The following is a 15,430-nucleotide window of genomic DNA, read 5'->3' on the forward strand; positions in this document are numbered from 1 at the left end:
ACTTTGGGATCGATTTACTAAAACTGGAGAGTGCAAGTCTGGTGCAGCTCTGCATAGAAACCAGCTTGCAGGTTTTAGTTTTTTTTTTCCTCAAAGCTTAATTGAACAAGCTGAAGTTAGAAACTGATTGGCTACCAATGCACAGCTGCACCAGATTTTGCACCCCAGTTTTAGTAAATCAACCCCTATGTTATGAAAAGCAGCAGAAATTTCAAACAGCACTAATCAGCACTAATAATCTACAACAGTTTGTAAAACGTATGTGACTCTTAGAGAATGCTGATTGTTGAATATTGACAATAACTTATATAATATTAGAAGGAAGGATCTTTTCGCATTCCGCAACCGAGTTCACTTTTTTATGCTTTTAACAATTTTGTTGAATGCAATTTAACAATAATACATAGCTTTATGATATAATAATTGACTAGATCAATTTGTACAAGAGAATAATAAAATTCCCATTCTCATGGTATGAGAAAAATGTAAGCCAGAATTATTGGTTATATTAATAATTATAGATTATGCAACAGAGTTAAATAAATCATATAGTCAGTCTGTCTTTGTATTCAATTTGTTTTGGCTGAATCATTCACATTTCTTATCAGCAAGATTAGATCTGGTCTATTCTGTCACTGTGACCACAAACAAAGTTATCCTAACCTACCCAATTATTTACTATTCTTACCAAATTACAAGTAGGTAAATTGTACAAAATATATTTAAAATAAAAATGGAATTTATAAATTCCATTTTATATGTTAAATGGCCCGAGGGATGTATTGGACATATTACATTTTAAAGTTTTGATTTTCTTTCTAAAAACAAAATAGTTGTTTTGCAAAAAAAAAAAAGCAATTTGGAAAGGTTGGTTGCAGATTAATAATTTACTAGAGATGGCAGTTTCCAAAATGACGTATTCTGGAAAATGTCACTATAAATACTGTGGGCAGTCCTCAGTCAGATATTCACCATCATCATGAGGGGAATCATCCTAGCACTACTGCTCGCACTAGCGAGTGAGTAGCCTTTCCATATTACAACATTTTTATTATTACTTTAGAAATCTTATTATTTTCTTTACAATTACAATCTTTTTATTTAGCATTTACTTATATTTTTTTATAGTGTCACATATACTCAGTTTTTATTTTTATTTGAATTAAATAATTTTTCATTATAATTTAAAAATACTTACAAATGTATTGAATTCATATTTGTTGTGTTTTTTGTTAAATTTAATGTGACGCATAGCCACATTTAAAGCATTATTATAAGGATAATGTTTTTTAAAGTACTAACGTTATTATATTTATGTCTCTTTACTACAGGTAGTGATTCACAAAATGGTAAGTGCATTAAGTAATAATAATAACTAATGCCACTTGTATCTAAAAAACAAACTATGTACCTGGCCTATGGCTAAAGATCTAATTTATCTCTTCCCAGGCTTATTTTTTGTGTGTAAAGAAACATTTCTTATTTGTTTCTCTAATGCACCATAGGATTGCCCTTTTCTTTCTGTGATAAGAGATAATGAAAGGAAGAACATGTCTAGTTGATAAGTGAAACAAGAACAATCTTTCTGAACTCTTTCAAATTATAGATCCAATACGGTCCTCTACATGTTGTGTTACCATAATTCCCAGCATGCATTGAAAGCCCACAGTTTAGCTTAAAAAAAATCCATGCAAAACATTTTACTTATTTTTAGATAGTGGCGGGGAAGGGTTAGAACCCTGTTTGTTTTTCACTATGCCTACTGGAGAAAGGTCATATTACTTCCTTTCTGGAAGAGCGTATATTTTCCCTTATTTCCTGTCCCTGTGATGCCCATACAGGACATAGGGGAATACAGGTGTCAACAGGAAAGGAAGGCACCTGAGATTGCAGGTTTAAATACATAGCATATGTTGCTGACTGCAGATCCCAATCTGATTGATATTGATTCAAAATGGTAAAGTATCTCCACTGAGGGCCACTAGCCCAACATATCTTACTATTATCGGCCCAGAGGGGAAAACAGACACTATCCCCTGCCCAGTCTCTGTACAATTTTCATACATCATATATCAATAGTTGAGTTGCAATGTATAGTCTTGCACTGTAGGTTGACTGTAAAATTTCATCTTTTTCTGCATTGGGAGACAAGATATGAATGGGGCGCTATCAGCTGTGAAAGCATAATTTTGCTTGGAAATCCCTTTAAGGTGTCAATGAAAAATATTTTCTGATTACTGTAAACTTATAACTATCTAATTAATATTTATATATTGTTTCGCAGTACAAGTCTTAAATCCCTCCAAGACCTATATTTACGTCTATGAAGGAGTTCTTCTAAACGGTCTTCCAGAAAATGGATTTACCAAAGCTGGTGTGAAGATAAACTTATGGATGCGGATTGGTAGCATTGGCCAAAAGATGTTCCTTGCTGAGGTAATAAATGGCGTCCAGAGCACATTTTTGTGTTATGATCCCATATTTAAATTTATGATGATGGGGAAAAAAGGATTGCGTTTAAAGACGTGTTGTAAATGAACACTTTCCTCCCTGTCCTACCTCCTGGCCATGACCAAATGTAACTTGTTTTAGGCCAGGTAATGAGATCATGGAAATTGTGTTTTCAGCAGAAACAAGCTAAGAAATAATCAGCATTTTCAACATTTCTACCTTCTTTCACACAATTCAGATTCTTGAAGTGTCAGTGCAAATGAGAAACCTTTGCTCTATGCAGATATAAAAGACACAAACTAATGCAGCCAATCCCTTCTGATTGGCTGAGACAGCAGCGAAGTGCCATTGGCTCCCACTGCTTTCAAAGTCAGTGAGCTAATAAGGAGAAAGAGCAGATGGGGACATCTGAATGGACAGAGGAAGCTGCAGCTCAGCTCGGTGCCCCCATAGCAATGGGAGGGAGGGGCCAGGAGCACCGAAGACAGACCTAAGAAGTGGAGGATTGGGACTGCTTTGTGCAAAACCACTACACAGAGCAGGTAAGTATAACATATAAAACAAGACTTTAGTATCACTTTAAACACAACAGTGTTAGTACATGAATTTGACCTGATATCAGTCTCTTGCAGTCTCTGTACAGCAGGACTGGAGTGTGAGATAAAAAAGTAGCACAAGGAATCATTTAGTTCATGTGTTTATAATAAGAATATCTAAGTGTGAATACAACTGCAGTCCTTTAATGGAATTGGTAATCATATACAGCTATGATTAGTACAAGCCCTTTTTGCCCTCCTACACTGGTTAATACCCGAAAGAACATTAATTCTAACTTTTTTTTTTCACTTTTTCTTCACCAGGCTTATAACGTTGACGTAAAGGAATATCATGGAATATGGCCCCAACAGCCTTTCACCCGATCCGCCACATTGACTGAAACTATTGCAAAGGAGTTAAAAAATCCTTTCAAGTTTGAATACACCCATGGTAGAGTTGGAAACATCTTTGCTGAAGAACATGTGTCAACTGTTGCGGTCAACCTCATTAGAGGCATCCTCAATATGTTGAACGTTGATGTCAGGCGATCAGAGAATGTTTATGACTTGGAAGAGGTTAGTATGGAAACTTTTGTCAATTATTACCGTAGTTATGGGGCAAAAAAAAATTACGCTAAAGCAAATAATGTTACATATTCTTCATAAATATATCAAAAGATGTAAAAGTGTGGAAAGGTATAGTTCTTGCTTGGCAACTTTGAAGGTTTTGGTACATTTTAGAAAAGTTGTGACGCATCATATGAAAGTATCTAATGCGAACATCTAAAGGTCAGTCCACCCAAGAATGATGTTTCAGTTTTTATTGGATGGTTTTATAGTTTTACCTCCTGAAGTTCATTCCCTGAAACCTGAAAGTTCTTTCAATGGTTCCACCATTTTAAAAGAGTTGAGAAAGGCTGGTATAGAGAATGTAACAGGAGGAGCTGGAACACATAAAACATGGTAGAAGCATCCAAAACTTCCAGATGGACAGGAAAAACATTAGGAATTATGGCAGGAAAATCTTGCCATTTGAGTATCCACAAAATAAAGAGTTCAGGGGCTACCTTCAGCCCACCAGGCTCTATCTAAACCTAAGAAGTTATGATAACAGATTTGAAAACATTGTAAATAAATATACAGAGTAGACAATAGCTTTTTTCTGACTGTTGGGTAGGGTGTCTACCTTCTCTAGTCTGCCATGCTTGATGGTTATTCTAACTTCATGCCGAAATGCAAGATGTATCAAGAGTTAAGATTCCTGCCTTGCCCTGTGACAACAGCCACCTCCTTTTAGCATAATCAAATAGGGAAAACAGGACAGGGATGCTGAAATAAATTATAATTCACAAAGTCAGTCGACAAAAGAAAGCTAACAGCTGACAACACTATTTCCTACTCTTTTAGGAATCCATTGTTGGAGAGTGCCTGACCAGGTATGTGGTCCATCAAGTTGAGAATAAACCAAACTCTGCCATCATTATTAAATCCAGAGATCTTGACAGATGTGAGAATCGGTTAGTACACAGAATTGGAATGCCCTTCGCGGAGCCCTGCAGATCATGTCAGCAGGTATGGTGAACTTTAGCTCATGTTAGCAACACAAGGCTTTTTTGCCATTTCACAGTTTAGTGCAAGTAAAACAAATGTAAAAGTAATATGTCTTACTTTATATGATTTATATCTCAAGGAACTGGATAAATCTTTAACTAAAGGGATGTCTGAAGGAAGCTGACATAGGGGTCAATTGAATGTCCCAGTCATACCTGCCATATATTTACTATCTCAGTTATAATACTTCCCCCACCTGTTCTTTTTTGGCCAATCAGCCTGGGTTATAGTAAATTGTGAGAAAGTTTTTGTCTCTCTGGGGAGGTCCGATCAGGTTTTGGAGGAGGTAAGGATAAAAATTAACATTCACTGGTCTTTCCCTATTGTTTTTCTCTCTTCAGAAATCCAGACACTTGCGCAGATTGCAGACGTTCACCTATAAACTCACATTCAAGAATCATGAAGCAACCATTAATGAAGTCCGTGCCAGGGAACAAACCCAGTTTGCACCCTTTTTTGAACTTTATGGATCTGTTTTAACTGAAGTCAGGTAGAGTATTTACAGTTTTACAGAAAGAGTATCAGTCTACCACATACTTATGCTATAAAGATTTTATTTGCAGAATTAAGTTATAGTTGAACTCTAGGCAGATATAAACGACACAAATGAATGCAGCTCTGTATTAATGAATACATAATCCAGGGTCCAGGATCACCTGGGCTCAGAGGAAGTGCACTGGATAATGCTGGATATCAAACTGAAGGCGTGTAGCAGCAGAACAAAAGTACTACAGGGGAAATCTCTGGATTAAAGCTGAATATTACAGCAAAAACGGTTTTTGTAATTTTTTCATCTTAATGGGCTATTAGTTTTTATCTTGTTATTTTTTCCTCAATTTGTGCTTTAAAGGAGGTCTTCTTTAGATTTCCAAAGCTTAAGCTGAGCTCTGCCCATGTAGCAGAGTTGTGTTCTGCTTTTACAGACATCAGCTGATGATCAATATTCACCCTGTTTGTTATCACCCAAAAAGTAATAAACCTTTAAAGAGGAAGTAAACCCTGATGAGTTTACTTCCTCTTTCATTCCCTGCAAAGGCAAAGCATAATGGACTACTATGCATCGCATAGTAGTCCATTATGTGTCACTTACCTGACACAGGAGCCAGCGAAGTCGCCGCTGTCCCCTGTAGTCCGCCGCATCCATCTTGTTGGTGGGGTCGTGCAGCTCCGCCGCTGTCATTTGGCGAAGCCGCGATGACGTCACTCCCGCGCATGCGCACGAGAGTTGACACGCGCGGCAGCTCCATTCTTGGAAATGCCGCGCTCAGTGCGCATGCGCGCCGCTGTCTACGGCGCATGCACCGTAGACAGCGGTGCCCGTTTTCGGGCAAATATCTCCTAAACCATATAGGTTTAGGAGATATTGCTTGGACCTACAGGTAAGCCTTAATCTAGGCTTACCTGTAGGTCAAAGTGGTTTGTAAGGGTTTACAACCACTTTAAATGGGCATTATTCCTAAATAAAAGAATATCCATATAAAGAAGCTATTCAGTTCAATTATTTACGTCAGGATGGAGATATTTTGGGCATCTGTCAGATATTCATGGCTGAGGTTCCATTCTAAAACCTAATAATATAATTTTTTTTGCTGTCTGTGTCCTCCGTTTTTGAGATTTCTTTTGTGTCACCAAGATAGAAAGTAAGGAAAACCTCTATAAACTCCTATTCTTCTTTCTAGTATTGTCAGAAAAACATTTGTGTTGCTGCCTGTGTCTACATTAAAGTATACCTGTGGACAAGCAATTGACATTCATGTGTTTGCATATTCTCAAAAAGAATCTTTACAAAACAGCTTTAAAACAAGCCATCACTGACTTCTATAGGTACTTTTAATGTGGACAAACTGACTCTCAAAAATTCTCAAATATGACAACTAAGACCCCATACACACTATACAATTTTTGTTGTCTGATTTCCTTTAGCTTTACTCAAACCACCTAGTGCAAAGGCCTACCTGATTGCATACAAATTGACCTCATATTATATGGTTTTGGTAAAACTGAATGAAAAATCTGCAGAAAATTGTATAGTGTGTATCCAGCTTAAGACGCTAAAGTTCCAACAGCTTAAAATCAATTTTTGTGTGTCTCTAAGAGGGCTGGTGGGCTGCTAAAAGTCTGGTGCGTTTGAAAGTAGCAAGAAAAATATAGGATTTCAGTGCCTATGTTACAAATTTAAAGATTAAAGAATTTCTCCACAATGCCTATAGCTACAGATGTGAATGGAGTTGTGTTTTAAACTGCTTTTACTGCTTCTTCCAAAAATGTATATACTTTAGTGTGCAAAATCTAGGCACAGCTTCACTTTTAAGAGCTTTCATTACTTCCTGTTAAGTTATTTTCACAAATTGTGATGGAACATTTGTTCAATGGGGACACAGTTGACAATGAAAAACGAATTTTCTAGCCTTTATTTATACTTTTCAAGACAAAAAACAGAAAGTTTAGAAAAGATTTTGTTTAGCCTAAACATAGTCTATTTTATATTTTCTAGGATCACGTTTTCCCTAGTTGTAATGAATGATCTAAATATTGCTTTGGTCCCACCTATAGAAAGTGGTCTGAATGGAAAATGTTGCTGCTGTAGCAGTCAGTAGGATTCCAGCTGCCAACAATTCCCATCTTATTGGTTACTACAGAGAGAATGCATGCTTTCGTATGGGATCTTTTGTATATTGTCTTCTTTTTTATATAAGATTTTGAACAATAATTTATATAAATGCCTGTTCTCTTGCAGACAAGTTCTCTCCTTGAAAGAAATCCATACCAGCAGCCTTGGGGATACCAATGTACCACTTATCAACCGTGGTGGAATAAGATTGCGCCTTGGCCTTGAAGTCTTACAAATGCCTATCCACATGGTAAAGCATAAGAATGTTGAAGCACAGGTGAGAAAACATACTGTATATAGGAAAAATTAAGAAAGTTTGGGAGGAGTAATGTATGGCTCACATAAAAAAAAAAAAAAAAAAGGAAAGTCAACACCCAGGAGCACAAACTTGTTTAATGTATATTAGGACATAGAGGGACTGTACAACAAACAATGCCATTTTTATACTAGATTCACAAAATGACAATTATTGATTTGGTGAATTTAGTATAGAATATTCATGCAACAGGTAGATTCAATCTATGTCCTATATGAAATATATTTACATACACTAAAGTGCAAGTTGCCAACCTACTGAAAAGGTTTTTGTTGGGCAGAAGACAAATTGGCAAAAGTATGTAATAGAAACCGTTTCTAATGTTACAAAGTGTTTTTCTAAAGCATTAACGTTTGCTGATTTTTTTTATGAATCTGGAGAAACACATGATTAGTTAGATACACATTGGGGTTGAGTGGGTGGTGAAAATTCACTTTGCTAAGACTAAGAAAGTGCACGAAAAAAGCTGTATCTCTTTCACACGATTGGATGAACAGCATATTTGCATATAGGGAAATCAACCTCTTTGACTGAGAAATAACCTTACATGATTTTTCCTACATTAGAAAGCTCACTTCCTATACATACTGTCACAAGCACTATATCTCAAAAAGAAAACAAGAGTACCCACTTAAATCATTTAATGAAACAGAGTTTAAAAAAATAAAATCATTATACCTAAAAATATAGTATGTATTTCCATAAAAAATCATTTTCAAATGATTTACATTTAAGAAATTTCCTTGATAAGCCTTCAAGAATGGGAAATTTCTCTTCTACGTCTGTGCTGATGACTACTCTGAAAAATATCTGAGATCCTGCCTACAGTGGTCACCAAGATAAAATATGGGAGTGAATCTCCCAAACATAGACACAGTAAATATTTGACCAAGTTTTAAATGCTTCCCATTCTACCCAAAGCTGGAACACATGAAGACCTCATCTATTGCCTAAGTGTCTGAACCAATAAGGAAGGTCCTCCTTCTTTCTCAGCAAGTAAAATGTATTTCTACATGAGGACATGTCATGGCTGCCTCCTCCCCCATTCTCCTGTAATAAACCCTAGTTTGATAATAGGTTCCTATTGGTTAGGAAACATCCTTGCTCTTAAGATTATGATGTTAATGTTCTCCCCCCCCCCCCCCCCCTCCCTCCTTTTTATTCCAGATTGAAGAGACCCTGCAAAACTTGGTCCAGAATAACCAGCAAGAAGTCCAGGAAAATGCTCCAATGAAATTCATGAAACTAATCCAACTCCTGCGTTACACAAGCTCTCAAACTATTATAGCCCTTTGGAAGAAGTACTCGGACAGACCCATGTACAGGTAGGTGGCCTACAGTTAATTAATTTCCTCAGTTTATCATTTGTGATGGACAGATATTAGAGTTCGCTGTTAAATTATATTTACTTTATTTCTCAAGAATGGGTCCAGTGGATTGCAGTCATTCCAAAATTTCAAAGATCCTTTAAGTCAGGGTTCTCCAATCTTTCTAAACAAAGGGCTAATTTCCTGTCCTTCAGACTTTAGGGGGGCCGGACTGTGGCCAGTGGGAGTAGATTATGTCTGGGGTCAGAGGAAGTAATCAATGTCCCATCATTGGTATTAGTGGGAGGCATAGTGGTCCTTCAATGGTGTCAGTGGGGGGGGGCATAGTGCCCCATAATTGGTGTCAATAGAGGGAATGGTGCCCCATCATTGGTGTCAGTGCGAGGAAGAGTGCCTTGTATTAGTGGTAGAAATAATGCCCTATGGGCCGGATTGTGGCAAGCAAAGGGCCACATCTGGTCCTCGGGCTGCAGTTTGGAGACCAATGCTTTAAGTGAAAGGCATGAGCAAATGAGAAGGCGTTATTTGTGTTTAAAGGGAAAGAATATTGTATATTCTGTAGGTGCCTTTTTTTAGTTATTTCATCATTCCTGTCACCCATAGCATTCACATGGAAAGCTCAGTGTACCATAAGAAGAAACATTGCTGCCAGATTTAAGAGTTTTCATTGCAGAAGAAACAAATAGAGTGTCTTCTGCAATTAAAGCCTACCTGCCATAAACATTTAATTTGAAGTCTTTAGTTTAGGTTTACATTTTAACAAGTCAAAAAACTTTTTTTTAGGTTTTAGACTTAGACTGGTAAGGCAATTGAACCACTTGTAGGTTTTTCTTGCTGTCCTCATTAGGGAGATTAACTCTCTCTAATTACTCCGATCATAAACGGCACAGGAATAAAAGTGAGAGTACATCAGAATTTTGAGTTGCCACCAGAACAGTAATAGAGGAAACATTTTATGATGGGGACACTTCTTGCCATGCCAATTATCTAATAAGGGATTTCTCTTACATAGAAACAATATACTCCCACTTCCTGTTAAGTAGAACTATAGGCAAAACTTTTTTATTTTCATTTTGGATGGAGCAAGGAAGGATATAACCCCAGTCAGTTTTCTTTGCCATCTGTCTCCCATTGTGGAGATTTCCCTTCACTTCCTGTCCCATAGCCAAACAGGAAGTGAGATAAAGTCCCTGAAAATTAAAGTGGTTGGAAAGGCAGAAGGTTTTTTTTATCTTAATGTATTCTATGCATTAAGATAAAAAGCCTTCAGTGTTCAGCAACCCCCCTCAGCCCCCCTAATACTTACCTGAGCTCATCTAGATCCAGCGATGTTGCACAAGAGACTCGGCTGTCCAGGACTCTCCCTCCTTATTGACTGAGACAGCAGTGAAGCGCCATTGGCTCCAGCTGCTGTCAATCAGTCAGTGGGCCAACAAGGAGAGAGAGGGGGCTGGGCAGGGCCATGACTCTGTGTCCGAATAGATACACGAAGCTGTGTCTTGGCTTGGGTTTGCTGTGAGGGCACTCCAAAGGAGGGAGGGGCCAGGAGCACCAGCGAGGGACCCAAAAAGAGGAGGATCTGGGCTGCTCTGTGCAAAACCATTACACAGAGCAGGTAAGACTAAAGTTTGTTAATTTGAAACAAAAAAAATAGACTTTAGTATCACTTTAAGGGAATTCCTTGGGGACCCCCAGGTCACTAGAAGTAGTGTCCCCATTGGAAGATTTCCCCTCCATTACTTTTCTGGGGACAACCCAAAATTTTGGATTTTCTTTTACTTTCAATGATAATGGTAAACAGGACAAATAGGGAGGGTGAATATCCCTAATGGGGGCACAGCCAACGATAAAAACTGACAGGTGTTCTAATCCATCTCCACTTTATCCAAAAATAAAAAATAAAAGTTGTGCCTTTAGTTGTACTTTAAGTCTGTAGGACCAGAGGTGAAGGGAAATATTTCTAATAAGACACACAAGGGAAAAAAAAAAGATCTGAGGTTGGTTGCAAATTTCCCTTACTCTATCCAAATTGAAAAAAAAAGGTTTAGTTTTAGTTATGCTATAAGTCCTTTTAAAAATGTTGCATTATTGTTGTTCTTTTATTGGCTGTAAAGATTTGTTGATTGAACGCTAAAAGGGACTCTCAGTTGCTCTTGCAATTCACTCCTAACAACTGTTGAGATAAAATATTGGCCGCAAACTCTTTAAAAACCAAGAGGGGAATGGGGGCCAAAAAGTAGAGCCATACGTTGCATAATTAATAACCGATGCCATGTTTTTACTTCACAGGCAATGGTTGATAAAAGCCACTCCTCTGGTAGGAACAAGTGAAGCTATTAATCTGCTCCAGAAGAACATCGGGCACCTAAATACCCAGGATGCAGCCATGGCCATCTCTCTTACCATGCTATACACAAAAGCTAATCAGCACACCATCCAACTTGCAGCTGTGAGTCCTATGCCTTTCTCATTGTATTATTCCCTATTCGTCCAACTGATATATGAATTAACTTAAATTCCTCCACCAGGCTCTGCTGAAAGATCCCAATGTCCAAAACTCACCAATTCTACGCAAGACCGCCTACTTATCGTATGCTACCATGGTGAACAAACACTGCAATGTTATGATGACTTGTCCTGATTCATATCTGCACGTGAGTGGCGCTTCTTCATTACTATTATTAGTGGTATTGTACTGTGTGATTGTATCTCTTATTTACAGTTTTGTCGCATTGTCTCTGGAAATGGTATTGGCTGTTTTATCAAATATTTGTTAAAGTATTTTTAAATGTATATTTAAATTATTCTGCGCTTACCCAACCACCAATGTAGGTGATAACTGAATTAATTAAGTGAAAAAACGTGATAAACAATTAAAAATTAAAAAGATATGAATGCTGCTATCTCCTGGCAAAATTCATTACTTAATTTAGACATAAACGTTTACAACACAGTATGTATACCGTCTGTCAAGAACATGCAACACATTAATAAATGAATAAATTAAGGTGAGTAAATTAATCACTAATAAGTAAAATAAATGAAATGTAGTAATAAAGTGTAAAACAACCCAAGTGAAAACTCAAGAGTTAAATATCCACACAAATATTTATATTGATGTATCAAAAGTGTCCAAACTGAAATAAAATAGCGGGGTGATGAGACAAAAACTTTTGATGCCACCCCTCACACTCTGCAAGATTGATCAGATGCTTCAAATCTGGAAGGTAGACATACACTTAAAAGGGAGCCAGATGGCCTCTTACCGAATCTGATGGACCCCAGATTATAAGGGTCAAACTCGCCTGGTACCAGCAGTACACTGTAATAACTTTTCACCCTATCCGCTCCAGAGAATAAATCAGAAGCCCAATCCCCCCCCCCCCCCCGCCACACCTAAAACCCATGTTTTTTTTTTTTTTAATGCAGTACGAAATGGTTAAAAACGCCTGTCAGTTTCTTGACTTTGTATTCCCCATTATAGTCCCATCGGGGAGATTTTCCTTTACTTCATGTCCCATGGACTTAACAGGAAGTAAAAGAAAATCTCTACAAATTGGAAAAATTGCCTTCTATTCCTGTACTGGTGACAGCTTGAATTGATTTTACCTACCTTTATTATTCACAGTGGGGTTTACTTACTAAGACTGGAGAGTGCAAAATCTGGTGCAGCTGTGCATAGAAACCAATCAGTGTTCAGGTTTTCTTGCCAAAGCTTAATTGAATGAGATGAATTTAGAAGCTGATTGGCTACCATGCACAGCTGTACCAGATTCTGAGTGCACCCGTTTTAGTAAATCTACCTCAGTGTATCTTCAACCATCATAGTCTTAGCTAATGTATTATACTCTAACATTTGAATAAAGAAATATTCTTCCAGTGTTCACTGTATGCTCTGATCCCTTTTACAGCCCCTCCACGACCTTGCAGCTGAAGCCGCCAACAAGGGAAACACTGAAGACATTGTAATGGCATTGAAGGCTTTGGGCAACGCGGGTCAGATTGCAAGCATTAAACGTATCCAAAGATTCCTGCCAACCTTTTTCCCCAGTGCTTCCCAACTTCGTGTCAGGGTCCAAATGGATGCTGTGATGGCACTCAGGAATGTTGCCAAGAGGGACCCCAAAAGAGTAAGTGTTTTTTTTAAGAAAGTGAACTTATTATAGAATTCAGTTACAACCAGAATATACAGGGGCCATAACTAACCCAGGTATAAAGAGTCACTGCCCTGTTAAGTAGATGTTGTACATAACAGATACTCAACAACTGACTATATTAATAAATAATATGTATAAGCTGCCCACAGCTTATAAATCTTTTTTTACATTAAAATACTGCTACTATATACCTTTTTGGATGATCTGTATACCAGGGTTACATGATAAACTGCACAGTTTCTTCAGTGCTGAGAGTTCAGGAAGGAGAAGATTTCCACTGCAGCCTGTATACACACCCACATGTGTGATGCCAATATCATGTGACCTGGCCAGCTCTGTAAATGTTCTTTTCAGCATAAAAGACACAACTGAGGATGTGCAGGTGGGCTAAACTGCCTGTGTTAGCTGGCCTTCTCCAGATAAACAGTTCAGAAGGGGGGGGGGGGGGGTCTGTCCATACAGGATAAAACAGCCTTTTTACACAGTGCAGAGGATTAACCCCTTAAATTTCACAGTGAGTATAACAAGCATGCTATGCTGCATATACAGACTGATTTTACTGTTGTGGATTTAATAACACTTTAATTCTGATTTGCTGTAGAGCAGATATCTCCAAACTGCGGCTTGGGGGCCAGATGAGGTCCTTTTCTTGCCTTTACAGATTCACCCCATCCCCTAAGCTAAGTGAATATACACTTTCCAAAGCGAACATGCCCTATTACAACTCCAATGCATCCATAATGGACAAATACAGTTGTCGCCATGCACAAGTGTATATATATATATATATATATATATATATATATATGTGTGTGTGTGTGTGTGTGTGTGTGTGAACAAAAATTAGAATTGGAATTGATATTAGGGCTTATTAATTGTCATGTGCCATGTCATGAAAGGCCAGTTCTTAGGTTTTCCCAGCAAAAGGGAATGCTTAGCCTTTGACTGTTTTAGAAATATAAACTGTATCCCAAAATGCCAGTCGCAATATTTTTATTTTTATTTGTCATTTTAAAGGTTCAAGAAATTTGGTTGCAAGTAATAGTAGACCAACATGTTCACAATGAAGTAAAGATGATGGCATCAGCAGCCCTGTTGGATAGCAGACCCTCAACAGCCAATGTGGTAATGCTGGCTCTTTTCATCCAGAAACAAAGCTTAACTAATCTACAGCTGTCCAGCTTTGTATACTCTCACATGAAGGCCTTGACCAAGAGTACCGTGCCAGAGGATCATGAAGTGTAAGTGAAGATGAATTGCATATATTAATGTGCACCATATATTTGAAGAATGTTACAGTATACTGTATGTGGACAACAAAGGATGGAACTGCATCAGTTCTGCTACTTTGTGTAGCCATCTTTAAACTTGCATGATCCATGAAATTCCTAAACTTGTCGTATTGGGCAAAAGTTTTGTGTATGGAACAGTACTGGAGCCTCTGTATTCTACTGTGCAGAAACATTCAGATTGTGAAAGAGAAGGGCAGCACTAGAAGAAAATCAGGACTCTATTGCTCACAGGAAACATTTGGGTGCTGCTTCTCCTTCAAAGGCTGCAATATAGCATATAATTAGGTTTAGTTAGCAGTTAGGTAAAACAATTGGCATTCATTTGGCATTCATGTAATAAATAAATATATATATATATTGAACCCTACGGACTAAGACTGGGGTGCCATTAATGTTCATGTGTGTGTAAAGGCTGGTGTCCCAATATTTTGGTAATATAGTGTACATGTCAAATTAGCATAGAACAACTCAAGAATATGATCATTTTTTTATAAGCTAGAACCTTTGTCTTTAGAAGATTTGAGTAACCTAGAACCTTCTTCTTGAAAGATCTTCAGTAATATCTACCTCCCCTTCCTTCCTCTTTCACCACATTTGCAAAAAGATGGAGCCGGCAAAGCGGAAATCCGTATGTGTATTTATTGACTACATGAGATTGAAAATAAAACAAAGAAGTTGATGCGTTTTGGCGAGAGCCTTAGTCGCAGCGTGACTAAGGCTCTTGCCGAAACACGTCAGTTTCTTTGTTTTTATTTCACTCTCATGTAGTCAATAAATATGCTTATGGATTACAGTGTTGCCGACTCCATCTTTTTGCATATCCTGTACTGGTGTGGATGGACACACTGAGCCTGGGCACCTGTGAGTGGATCCTTCGAACAAATTGGGCTCTCCCTGTAGAATGCGCTGCTTTGACTCTCTTAGCCCTTGTACACACCGATCGGACCATATTGTCGGATAATCCGACTGTGTGTGGTCTCCATCGGACTGTTTCCATTGGAATATCTGACGGACCAAGTTTTCCAACTTGTCTATAAAATTTTCCGACAACATGCTCCGATCGGACCTTGTCCGATCATGTGTAGAGAATTTTGATCGGACAAAGTGCCACGCATGCTCAGATCAAAT

General features: G+C 37.9%; 1 protein-coding gene across 1 annotated transcript in view; it reads left to right on the forward strand.

The window, feature by feature from the left end:
• The first annotated feature begins 975 nt into the window (after nt 1-975).
• Nucleotides 976-15,430, forward strand: part of LOC143926536 (vitellogenin-A2-like) — a 55,531-nt gene continuing 41,076 nt past the window's right edge. The window contains exons 1-12 of the mRNA XM_077450343.1: nt 976-1,019; nt 1,332-1,349; nt 2,285-2,436; nt 3,312-3,563; nt 4,395-4,559; nt 4,940-5,088; nt 7,336-7,486; nt 8,693-8,850; nt 11,143-11,302; nt 11,382-11,507; nt 12,765-12,983; nt 14,028-14,251. Of these exons, the coding sequence (XP_077306469.1) occupies nt 980-1,019; nt 1,332-1,349; nt 2,285-2,436; nt 3,312-3,563; nt 4,395-4,559; nt 4,940-5,088; nt 7,336-7,486; nt 8,693-8,850; nt 11,143-11,302; nt 11,382-11,507; nt 12,765-12,983; nt 14,028-14,251 (1,814 nt within the window). The 5' untranslated portion in view covers nt 976-979. The remainder of the gene's footprint in view (nt 1,020-1,331; nt 1,350-2,284; nt 2,437-3,311; nt 3,564-4,394; nt 4,560-4,939; nt 5,089-7,335; nt 7,487-8,692; nt 8,851-11,142; nt 11,303-11,381; nt 11,508-12,764; nt 12,984-14,027; nt 14,252-15,430) is intronic.

This window comes from Lithobates pipiens, unplaced genomic scaffold (assembly GCF_037356315.1).
Source record: "Lithobates pipiens isolate NorthernLeopardFrog02 unplaced genomic scaffold, aLitPip1_a1.2 Scaffold_23, whole genome shotgun sequence".
NCBI classification, from domain to species: Eukaryota; Metazoa; Chordata; class Amphibia; order Anura; family Ranidae; genus Lithobates; species Lithobates pipiens.